Genomic DNA, 12,895 nt, shown 5'->3' on the forward strand with positions numbered 1-12,895 from the left:
AAATGCACAAATCAGATTTTTATTATAAGCCCGTAGAGGTCACAAGCCTGTACAAAATCATCTTGCTTATATCACTGTTGTACGTTGACTTTTGCTAATAAGCACTAACTCAAGGCAATATCCTTCCTTTCCCCTAGAAGCTTATAGAGGTAATAAAATAGAAGGAATTCATATAATTGTAGTGTATACCCCAAATCACCTATGGCCTGGTAACAAGGAATAGTTCTGGGGGCAGCAAATGCACACAGTGGAGAGGCCATGTGGACCAAGGGACTTGGAGAAATGGGTTAGGCACTAAAAGTACATCAGAAAAGAGATGCACTTGGTGACAAGATGTGTTTAATAAGTAGTAAAATGAGTGTCTGGTTCCTATGGGGATGAAGTCAAGGTCAAGGACTACTGGCAATAGCAACAGAAGAGAATTTCCTGTTTCATAATGGATTCAGGCATTCAGTGGTGGTGGCAAATTTTGGCATCATTTTGGAAACTGGTTATACTAGGGAAGCTGTCCTAGCAGCCCAGTTGCTTAGAGCATGCTCCTAATAAAGTCATGGGTTCTCATCTCTCATGGACCAACAGTGTTGTTATTCCATGTCCAAAGACGTTGTCCTGGAATCCGAGCCAATTATCCAAAATACATGCTTCTAGTCTCAAAGATAACTGAGTGAGAAAGTATAAACGAGTCAGCAGAGGCAATATAGTACAGTGGGAAGGAATGAGGTTGCCTGGAGTTTCAACTCCATCACCTACTAAGAGTTTGATTTTAGACAAGTTGCTTAAGCAACCCATAAAACAGGGATAATCACAATCTTACATCCTAGGGTAATTATGAAAAATAAGTGGCATAATGCACATAACATTCTTAGCACAGATTTCTCAACACTTCTTGGTTATTATTATTTTGTTATATATTATTATTGGCATAAACCCACTTGTAGGAAAGGTCCAACATACGTAAACTAAAGTGAGTCACTAATATGATCTTCCAAAATAAAGGGCAGCGTATTACCATATTCCCAAATAGTGGGTCTTGGTTTTTAGAGCAGTGGTCTGTTCCTCAAGAATTCCCTGAGGCACCAGGAAAGGATGATGGTTTTATTCTGGGAGTTACAAGCCACAAGCCAGGAGCTAGTGCTAAGGGTGCAAGTTTGGGCTAGGCTGGCACTGATCAACTGCCTTCTTTTCATGATCTTACAAGGGTGAATTGTAATGGCAAGTGTCATATGCATTTTTTGAATATTGTATATTAAAATGCTATATAAAGCTAGGCCCTGATTCTCACTGGGAGAACTTAAGTTTATGAGTCACACTTTCTATAAGCACTATGACAATTTTTATATAAGCATCTCCAAGCCTGCAGCTACACTCTAACAAATTCCACATGAATGGATCTTTCTCTATTCCTGGTGGATCAGCTTTCACTGAAGATACTGTGACTTAGTGGTTATAAAACTTTTTTGTAAACATCAAATTTTTCATTTCCCTCAAAGCTAGGTTTTTGAAAAACCCTACACAAATACATCAGGATATATTTCCAAAGGGCCAGGAAAGCTCTTTTAGAAGATTTAGTTCAGTGAAAATGTCACTTCAGGCTGACCACATACTAGGGGTAAAACTGACAACTCACATCACTGATGATGTCCCTGGAGGCCTTGGCTGCCACGATCGGGATGGCATCACTTCGCAAGTCGTAGCCTTTCTTCTTTGCTTCTTCGTTGGCGAGTTTATACTGACTCTAAATTTGGGCCAAAAAAAAAATCAGTTACATGTTGACATTCATATCCAAAAACGACAGAGGACTAAAATAATTCACCAAGTTCTACATGGGTAGGTGCCTGTAATAATCTCACTTTTGAGACTTCTAAGCTTTCTGCGGTTTTGGCTGAAGTTGAGACTTAAACATGATACCTATATGGAATACGGCACCTTTGTTTTTTTATTTTAAAACTTATGTTACATTAACCATATACAGATATTATTCATGGTTTTAAAACTTTTAGTCATAACAATGAATCAGTTTTGGAAAGAACTGGAAAAATTAAGCTGAAACACATGGGCCTAAGGTGGCAAAATGTGGACAGGAGGGAAACTCATTTGATCCACATTTATTCTGCACTGACTCTGTGCCATGACTGTGCTTGGTACTTGGGAAACAAAGATGAATATGAGGCCTCTCCCATCTTCAAGGTTTCTGGGAGAACTGATGGAAAGACTGATAACCTGCGGAAGAAGCTGCCAAAAAGTCAGACCATGAAAGGTGCTTTAACCATATTATTAAGAACGAGCTCCACGGGACTTCCCTGGTGACGCGGGGGTGGACAAGACTCCGCGGTCCCAATGCAGGGGGCCTGGGTTTGATCCCTGGCCAGGGAAATAGATCCCACATGCAGGGCGCAACTAAGAGTTTGCATGCCACAGCTGGGGAGCCTGCATGCTGCAACTAAGAAGCCGGAGAGCTGCAACTAAGGAGCCCTGGGGCCGCAGCTGGGGAGCCTGACTGCCGCAACTAAGGAGCCCACGAGCCACGGCTGGGGAGCCCACCTGTCACAACTAAGGCCCCACGCAACCAAATAAATACATAAATAATATTAAAAAAAAAAAGATTGAATGTTAAAAAAAAAAAAGGAACGAGCTCTAGGAAGGAGCAATTTATTCTGAATTGAAAATTAGGAAGTTTCCTCAGAGGGCATGACCTTGGCATTGGACCCTGAGTGATAAATATGGTTTCAATAGACTGAGATGGTGGTCAAGGGCAGAGGAACTTCCATGAATCAAAGTACGGGGGAGTGAAAGTGCAGGGGCATCAAGCGAGGGGGTGGGGGGGGCAGTGCCAGGGGAAGTGGCAGGACAGGACTGAAAAGAATCGGGAGTCGGGCTATGAAGGCCTGGTGCTAAGATAACTTTGTCCTTAATCCTATAGGAAAAGGGAAACCAACAACAATCTTTGAGGAAGAGTGACATCATCAACTTTGCATTGTATCTTCCTATCCTAAATGAGAAAGAAACACAATAGAATTGAACTAAGCTGATAGAGAAAAGTCAGAGAAAGCAGACCAGGCAGGTTAGGCAATCGGTTCAGGCATTCTTCCTGGGCCTCTTCAAACCAAGGGCAACATACAACATCTCTGAGCTTTTGCAGCAAAGACAGAGTTGACAGTTCCAGAAATGTTGAGTGGCTAGTTACAGGGACCCTTTGTCCCTTAAAATATCTGCTCATATAGCACTCGCTTTCCTGTAACACTATGGGACCTATAGTGCAGGTTTAGCTGAAAATTCACTTATTTTTGATTTGAGAGTGGGACTTGACAATTTTAGTTTGGGGTGACAATTAAGAGCTAGTTATATAAGCTTTAAAATTATAGTTTGCAGCCCTGAAAAATAAAATGACTTAAGGTGGTGGCTAATCAATTTAAATCCTCTCAGTTATATTCTGCAGAAGAGTAACATGCTATTGATTTATGCTGTCAAAGAAACAATATTTTCCTTGCTGGTAGCACAAAGCTGGAAGAAATAACTAATACATCATCAGACAGAATCTTAGATTCACAAAAATCTCCACAGGCTTAAACCAATAGGCTCATTCTAAGAAAAAAATGCAAAGAGATAAATGTCAATCTTTGAACTGAGATTTAAGTTGCCAAATGTATAAATACAAGGTAGAGGAAACCTAGTTTAAGCCCATGTAAGTTGTCTTAGGGTTTTGGTTGACCCCAACTCCCACGCACACCAGCAGTGACATAGCCCCAAGGAGCCCCAAGGCACAGAGTGCAGAAATGGAGGATAAATGTCCAGAAGAGGAAATGCAATGTCGACTGTACTCTACACTAGTCATTCCTCACTCGCAGGATTTTGTTTGGTTCTGAGAGTCACATTCTAGCAGGGATGTCATGTGAGGAATGCCCAGGAGCTTGGGATGTTTGGATTAGAAAGAGAACCTGGGGTGAAGTGGCAGCGGAGGCACACAGTGCCTATGGACTCGGCACAGTTTGGTTCTGCATGGTCTTAGAGGATTATGTGGGTCTACAGAGAGAAACCATTGACCCAATACATGAGAAGCATCTTCTAAAGGAACTTCCCAGAACAAATAGGTTGATTTATGAGATAAGCACCTCGTCACTGAGAACACTTAAGCAAAGGCAGGATGACGACTTGTTGGGCGGGGACTCCTGCACTAGAGGAGACTGACCTCTCAGCCTAAACATCTGTGCTTCTGATATGGGGGCACACGGCTCTATGCTCACAGAAAGGGAATAGGAAATGGGCTTGTTAATATATTTATATATTGACAGATCCTCTCTGTCTCTGTCTGTCTGTCTCTCGGTGTTATTTGATTGTACTGTGATTTTAATCCTTGACTTAAAGCTTGTACATTAAAAATCTTAAATTTTGACCCTAAAGTACAATTTAGGAAAAATAAGTCATATGTGGAAAATACATTTAGCACAGCTATGTATTTAGCATAAGGAGGAGATAAACGTATTTTGGTCTATTGCTAATTTCTTAAATTAATAAAAGAGGAAGGTCTAATTAATCTTCTGGTTACTGCTTAAATCATTCGTTCTTACAATTTGCACTTCCGGAATGATAATATGTGTTACTTGAAGACTGATGTTTAAGTAAGCGAGAAATGAAAGAGTTGGTATTCACACGGAGCAAGAAAAGACATTCTTTACAAAGTTGTCATTTAGTATTACATCACCATGGAATGGATTAATTGAAATATGAAACGCCATGCAAATGTCATAGAATTAGCATCTGCTCCCACCTCACTGTAGTTGATTTTGTTCATTCTCGCCTGCGTAATTTCTGGTGTGTCTGCTGTGATGTGGATCTGGGTCTTGTCTTTGTCCCAGGCTTCCGTATATAAACGCTAGCAAGGAAAACATAAAATGTCATCAGGAAAAAACTTCAGTGTATTGTTAATCGAAACTTCAAGGCCACAAGAACTTTATACAGAGAAATAACAAAAGGTTACGTATTTTATACACATTATGTATTTTACACGTATCTTCAAGTAAAGTAACCAGTTCATAGTAGAACAGATATGTATGAGTGCCTTCTGATACTCTGAATTGTATGTTAACAAAAGGAAATCTAGAATATCTTTTATGCAGAGATGATTTTCCATAAAAATGTACCATTTTATTAAAACCATGAAATAACTACTGAAGTAAATGTTAAAATATAAATGACATAGACATTAGGTAGACAGATATGGATAGATATAGAGAGATAGACAGACAGATATCTTTTGTTGCTCACTGCTCTATTTCTTTCTTCTCCTGATCATGCTTCTTTTCCTTTGGTTTAGCTTTAGGAGTCCTACCTTGGTTCTCTGAACTCTGAAGGCTCACCTTGTTCATAGTGATGGCGTTGTTCTTGGCCAACACTTGTTCCGGAGAATCAGTCACACTGGTAAACCTGAATTTGTCTGGAGGCTGGCGATAGATTTTATCACTCAAAATTTCAGTTGCCCTTTTGCATTTTTCCACATCCAAAGAGCCAATGGGAACCCAGCCGGTGCCTCTCAGCCACTGGAGATCTGACTTGTACATATTCTGTTGATACAAATATAGCCAATAAATATTTATCTCTGGCTTGGGAAAACATTTTCATCAAAAGGATATGAAATAAAGTAAGAACACTCTTGAAAACATAGTTTGGTGGACAGGCAGGGTATCAGACAATATTCCTTTTTGGTCTGGAGGGTTTGACATTTAACACTCACAGGAAAAGAAGAAATGTTATGCCCCACTTGCAGGGGGGCTGGTGAGTTTGGTGCCACTTATCCAAGGGGTGTTAATTCACTGATTTCCCACCTTTGCACGTCATTATGATCCTCAGTACTCACGTCGCTCTGGAGGTCGTAGGCCTGCCGAGCATGCATGACGTCACTCTGGTCGGGCAGGCACGTCCACTGGTGCAGGTAGTTCTTGTAGTCTATGTCACTGACCAAAGTCTGGCACTTCTTGGCCAGCACCACCCCCAGCATGTCCACTGGGCTGCTGAACCTGGTCTTCCACTTCTCAAAGTCCTTCTTGTACTCCCTGTCACTCTGGATCTTGGCCACATGCATGGACCACATCATCTTGGGGTCGTCATGTATCGCTCGGGCACCAATGTGATGGCCAAGCTGCTTACGATAATCTTCTTTGTATTTGAACTAGAAGAAGAAAAATACTGATTGTCACCTAGTATAACTTTTAGTATAAAATGATCAGTAGGCTCAGATTTTCCTATTCATTAAAAACATGTCTCCCCCTGAATATATAAATAATATGTGTGACTGCATCTTGTAAACCATTTAGAAAATAAAGCTTGTATATGTATACAAAAAAGAAAATAGGGCCCTGCGCCTGGCCAGACCCCGCGTCGCCCTGCGTTCAGCCAGCGTGCGCCCTCATGTGTTCGGCTTCCGCAGGGCCCTGGGTGCTGCTCCAGAGGGGGGTGGCAGTCAGCATGTCACCACTGGGTGGCCTCGTGCATGCACTGTCGGGCCCCGGGGAGCACGGGTTAAAGATGAAGGAACTAAGACACAGAAAAGTGAACTCATATATTCAGAAGCTCTCTGTTTGAAGATTACACAAGCTATGTTGTCACCAGATTGCAAATAAACTTATTTTAAAAATAAATGAGGGGAGACCTTCAAGATGGCGGAAGAGTAAGACGTGGAGATCACCTTCCTCCCCACGAACACATCAGAAATGTATCTACATGTGCAACAACTCCTACAGAACACCTTCTGAACGCTGGCAGAAGACCTCAGACTTCCCCAAAGGCAAGAAACTCCCCACGTACTTGGGTAGGGCAAAAGAAAAAAGAAAAAACAGAGACAAAAGAATAGGGACAGGACCTGCACCTCTGGGAGGGAGCTGTGAAGGAGGAAAAGTTTCCACAAACCAGGAAGCCCCTTCACTGGTGGGGACGGGGGGTGGGTGGGGAAGCTCTGGAGCCACGGAGGAGAGCACAGCAACAGGGGTGCAGAGGGCAAAGCGGAGAGATTCCCGCACAGAGGATTGGTGCTGACCAGCACTCACCAGCCTGAGAGGCTTGTCTCTCACCTGCTGGGACGGGGGGTGCTGGGAGCTGAGGCTCGGGCTTCGGAGGTCAGATCTCAGGGAGAGGACTGGGGTTGGCTGCGTGAACACAGCCTGAAGGGGGCTAGCGTGCTACAGCTAGCTGGGAGGGAGTCTGGGAAAAAGTCTGGACCTGCCTAAGAGGCAAGAGACCATTGTTTCGGGGTGCACGAGGTGAAGGGATTCAGAGCACCGCCTAAACGAGCTCCAAAGACAGGCATGAGCCGTGGCTATCAGCGCGGACACCAGAGATGGGCATGAAATGCTAAGGCTGCTGCTGCAGCCACCAAGAACCCTGTGTGCAAGCACAGGTCACTATCCACACCTCCCCTCCCGGGAGCCTTTGCAGCCCGCCACTGCCAGGGTCCCGTGATGCAGGGACAACTTGCCCGGGAGAACACACGGCCTGCATCAGACTGTTGCCACGTCACACTGGCCTCTGCCGCAGCAGGCTCGCCCTGCATTCTGTACCCCTCCCTCTCCCCAGCTTGAGTGAGCCAGAGCCCCCCTATCAGCTGCTACTTTAACCCCGTCCTGTCTAAGCGAAGAACAGACACCCTCAGGCAACCTACACACAGAGGCAGGGCCAAATCCAAAGCTGAACCCCAGGAGCTGTGCTAACAAAGAAGAGAAAGGGAAATCTCTCCCAGCAGGCTCAGGAGCAGCGGATTAAATCTCCACAATTAACTTGATGTAACCTGCATCTGTGGAATACCTGAATAGACAAAGAATCATCCCAAAATTGAGGCGGTGGACTTTGGGAACAACGATATATATATATTTTTTCCTTTTTCTCTTTTTGTGAGTGTGTATGTGTATGCTTCTTCATGTGATTTTGTCTGTATAGCTTTGCTTTTACCATTTGTCCTATGGTTCTGTCTATCCGTTTTTGTTTTTTTTTTTGGTTTTTTTTTTTTTTAGTATAGTTTTTAGTGCTTGTTATAATTGGTGGATTTGTTTTTTGGTTTGGTTGCTCTCTTTTTTCTTTCTTTTTTTATTACTTTTTAATTTTCTAATCTTTAATAACTATTTTTTATTTTAATAACTTTCTTCTCTTTTCTTTCTTTCTTTCTTTTTTTGTCCCTTTTCTTCTGAACCGTGTGGCTGACAGGGCCTTGGTGCTCTGGGCAGGTGTCAGGCCTGTGCCTCTGAGGTGGGAAAGGCGAGTTCAGGACATTGGTCCACCAGAGACCTCCTGACTCCACGTAATATCAAGCGGCAAAAGCTCTCCCAGAGATCTCCATGTCAACGCTAAGACCCAGCTCCACTCAACGACCAGCAAGCTACAATGCTGGACACCCTATGCCAAACAACTAGCAAGACAGGAACACAACCCCACCCATTAGCAGAGAGGCTGCCTAAAATCATAATAAGGTCACGGACACCCCAAAACACACCACCAGACACAGCCCTGCCCACCAGAAAGACAAGATCCAGCCTCATCCACCAGAACACAGGCACTAGTCCCCTCCACCAGGAAGCCTACACAACCCACTGAACCAACCTTAGCCACTGGGGGCAGACACCAAAAACAACAGGAAATACGAACCTGCAGCCTGCGAAAAGGAGACCCCAAACACAGTAAGTTAAGCAAAATGAGAAGACAGAGAAACACACAGAAGATAAAGGAGCAAGGCAAAAACCCAGCAGACCAAACAAATGAAGAGGAAATAGGCAGTCTACCTGAAAAAGAATGCAGAGTAATGATAGGAAAGATGATCCAAAATCTTGGAAATAGAATGGAGAAAATACAAGAAATTTTTAACAAGGACCTAGAAGAACTATGGAGCAAACAAACAATGATGAATAACACAATAAATGAAATTTAAAATTCTCTAGAAGGAATCAATAGCAGAATAACTGAGGCAGAAGAATGGATAAGTGACCTGGAAGATAAAAGAGTGGAAATAACTACTGCAGAGCAGAATAAAGAAAAAAGAATGAAAAGAATTGAGGACAGTCTCAGAGACCTCTGGGACAACATTAAATGCACCAACATTCGAATTATAGGGTCCCAGAAGAAAGAGACTGAGAAAACATTTGAAGAGATTATAGTTGAAAACTTCCCTAATATGGGACAGGAAATAGTTAATCAAGTCCAGGAAGCACAGAGAGTCCCATACACGATAAATCCAAGGAGAAACATGCCAAGACATATATTAATCGAACTATCAAAAATTAAATACAAAGAAAAAATATTAAAAGCAGCAATGGAAAAGCAACAAATAACATACAAGGGAATCCCCATAAAGTTAACAGCTGATCTTCCCGCAGAAACTCTGCAAGCCAGAAGGCAGTGGCAGGACATATTTAAAGTGATGAAAGGGAAAAAAGTACAACCAAGATTACTCTACCCAGCAAGGATCTCATTCAGATTTGACGGAGAAATTAAAACCTTTACAGACAAGCAAAAGCTAAGAGAATTCAGCACCACCAAACCAGCTTTACAACAAATGCAAAAGGAACTTCTCTAGGTAGGAAACACAAGAGAAGGAAAAGACCTAGAATAACAAACCCAAAATAACTAAGAAAATGGTAATAGGAACGTACATATTGATAATTACCTTAGACGTAAATGGATTAAATGCTCCAACCAAAAGACATAGACTGGCTGAATGGATACCAGCTTTACAACAAATGCTAAAGGAACTTCTCTAGGCAGGAAACACAAGAGAAGGAAAAGACCTACAATAACAAACCCAAAATAACTAAGAAAATGGTAATAGGAACATACATATCAATAATTACCTTAGATGTAAATGGATTAAATGCTCCAACCAAAAGACATAGACTGGCTGAATGGATACAAAAATAAGACCCGTATATATGCTGTCTACAAGAGACCCACTTCAGACCTAAGGACACATACAGACTGAAAGTGAGGGGATGGAAAAAGATATTCCATGCAAATGGAAATCTAAAGAAAGCTGGAGTAGCAATTCTCATATCAGACAAAATAGATTTTAAAATAAAGACTATTACAAGAGACAAAGAAGGACACTACATAATGATCAAGGGATCGATCCAAGAAGATATAACAATTGTAAATATTTATGCACACAATATAGGAGCACCTCAACACATAAGGCAAATGCTAACAGCCATAAAAGGGGAAATTGACAGTAACACAATCATACTAGGGGACTTTAACACCCCACTTTCACCAATGGACAGATCATCCAAAATGAAAATAAATAAGGAAATACAAGCTTTAAATGACACATTAAACAAGATGGACTTAATTGATATTTATAGGACATTCCATCCAAAAACAACAGAATACACTTTCTTCTCAAGTGCTCGTGGAACATTCTCCAGGATAGATCATATCTTGGGTCACAAATCAAGCCATGGTAAATTAAAGAAAATTGAAATCATATCAAGTATCTCTTCCAACCACAACGCTATGAGACTAGATATCAATTACAGGAAAAATTCTGTAAAAAATACAAACACATGGAGGCTAAGCAATACAGTTCTTAATAACTAAGGGATCACTGAAGAAATCAAAGAGGAAATCAAAAAATACCTAGAAATAAATGACAATGAAAATAAGATGACCCAAAACCTATGGGATGCAGCAAAAGCAGTTCTAAGAGGGAAGTTTATAGCAATACAATCCTACCTCAGGAAACAAGAAACATCTCAAATAAACAACCTAACCTTACACCTAAAGCAATTAGAGAAAGAAGAACAAAAAACCCCAAAGTTAGCAGAAGGAAAGAAATCATAAAGATCAGATCACAATTAAAGGAAAAAGAAATGAAGGAAATGAGCAAAGATCAACAAAACTAAAACCTGGTTCTTTGAGAAGATAAACAAAATTGATAAACCATTAGCCAGACTCATCAAGAAAAAAAGGGAGAAGACTCAAATCAATAGAATTAGAAATGAAAAAGGAGAAGTAACAACTGACACTGCAGAAATACAAAGGATCATGAGAGACTACTACAAGCAACTATATGCCAATAAAATGGACAACCTGGAAGAAATGGACAAATTCTTAGAAAAGCACAACCTTCCATGACTGAACCAGGAAGAAATAGAAAATATAAACAGACCAATCACAAGCACTGAAATTGAGACTGTGATTAAAGATCTTCCAACAAACAAAAGTCCAGGACCAGATGGCTTCACAGGCGAATTCTATCAAACATTTAGAAAAGAGCTAACACCTATCCATCTCAAACTCTTCCAAAATATAGCAGAGGGAGGAACACTCCCAAACTCATTCTATGAGGCCACCATCACCCTGATACCAAAACGAGACAAAGATGTCACAAAAAAAGAAAACTACAGGCCAATATCACTGATGAACATAGATGTAAAATTCCTCAACAAAATACTAGCAAAGAGAATCCAACAGCACATTAAAAGTCTCATACACAATGATCAAGTGGAGTTTATCCCAGGAATGCAAGGATTCTTCAATATACGCAAATCAATGTGATACACCATATTAACAAATTGAAGGATAAAAACCATATGATCATCTCAATGGATGCAGGAAAAGCTTTCGACAAAATTCAACACCAATTTATGATAAAAACCCTCCAGAAAGTTGGCAAACAGGGAACTTACCTCAACATAATAAAGGCCATATATGACAAACCCACTGCCAACATCGTTCTCAATGGTGAAAAACTGAAATCATTTCCACTAAGGTCAGGAACAAGACAAGGTTGCTCACTCTCACCACTATTATTCCACATAGTTTTGGAAGTTTTAGCCACAGCAATCAGAGAAGAAAAGGAAATAAAAGGAATGCAAATCGGAAAAGAAGAAGTAAAGCTTTCACTGTTTGCAGATGACATGATACTATACATAGAGAATCCTAAAGACGCTACCAGAAAACTACTAGAGCTAATCAATGAATTTGGTAAAGTAGCAGGATACAAAATTAACACACAGAAATCTCGTGCATTCCTATACATTAATGATGAAAAATCTGAAAGAGAAATTAAGGAAACACTCCCATTTACCATTGCAACAAAAAGAATAAAATATCTAGGAATAAACCTACCTAAGGAAACAAAAGACTTGTATGCAGAAAACTATAAGACACTGATGAAAGAAATTAAAGATGATACAAACAGATGGAGAGATATACCATGTTCTTGGATTGGAAGAATCAACATTGTGAAAATGATTATACTACCCAAAGCAATCTACACATTCAATGCAATCCCTATCAAACTACCAATGGCATTTTTCACAGAACTGGAACAAAACGTTTCACAATTTTTATGGAAACACAAAAGACCTAGAATAGCCAAAGCAATCTTGAGAAAGAAAAACGGTGCTGGAGGAATCAGGCTCCTGGACTTCAGAGTATACTACAAAGCTACAGTAATTAAGACAGTATGGTACTGGCACAAAAACAGAAATATAGATCAATGGAACAGGATAGAAATCCCAGAGATAAACGCACGCACATATGGTCACCTTATTTTTGATAAAGGAGGCAAGAATATACAATGCAGAAAAAAGACAGCCTCTTCAATAAGTGGTGCTGGGAAAACTGGACAGCTACATGGAAAAGAATGAAATTAGAACACTCCCTAACACCATACACAAAAATAAATTCAAAATGGATTAAAGACCTAAATGTAAGGCCAAACACTATAAAACTCTTAGAGGCAAACATAGGCAGAACACTCTATGACATAAATCACAGCAAGATCCTTTTTGACCCACCTCCTAGAGGAATGGAAATAAAAACAAAAATAAACAAATGGGACCTAATGAAACTTAAAAGCTTTGGCATAGCAAAGGAAACGATAAACAAGATGGAAAGACAACCCTCAGAATGGGAGAAA

At 40.7% G+C, this 12,895-nt stretch overlaps 1 protein-coding gene across 1 annotated transcript in view; it reads right to left on the minus strand.

Moving 5' to 3' along the window:
• Positions 1–12,895, minus strand: part of NEB (nebulin) — a 229,620-nt gene that overhangs the window by 113,296 nt on the left and 103,429 nt on the right. The window contains exons 65-68 of the mRNA XM_061183866.1: positions 5,852–6,163; positions 5,355–5,558; positions 4,766–4,870; positions 1,628–1,735 (exon numbers count right to left, since the gene is read on the minus strand). Coding sequence (XP_061039849.1) covers positions 1,628–1,735; positions 4,766–4,870; positions 5,355–5,558; positions 5,852–6,163 — 729 coding nt within the window. The remainder of the gene's footprint in view (positions 1–1,627; positions 1,736–4,765; positions 4,871–5,354; positions 5,559–5,851; positions 6,164–12,895) is intronic.

The sequence above is a fragment of the Eubalaena glacialis genome, chromosome 1 (assembly GCF_028564815.1).
Source record: "Eubalaena glacialis isolate mEubGla1 chromosome 1, mEubGla1.1.hap2.+ XY, whole genome shotgun sequence".
In the NCBI taxonomy this organism is placed as follows: domain Eukaryota; kingdom Metazoa; phylum Chordata; class Mammalia; order Artiodactyla; family Balaenidae; genus Eubalaena; species Eubalaena glacialis.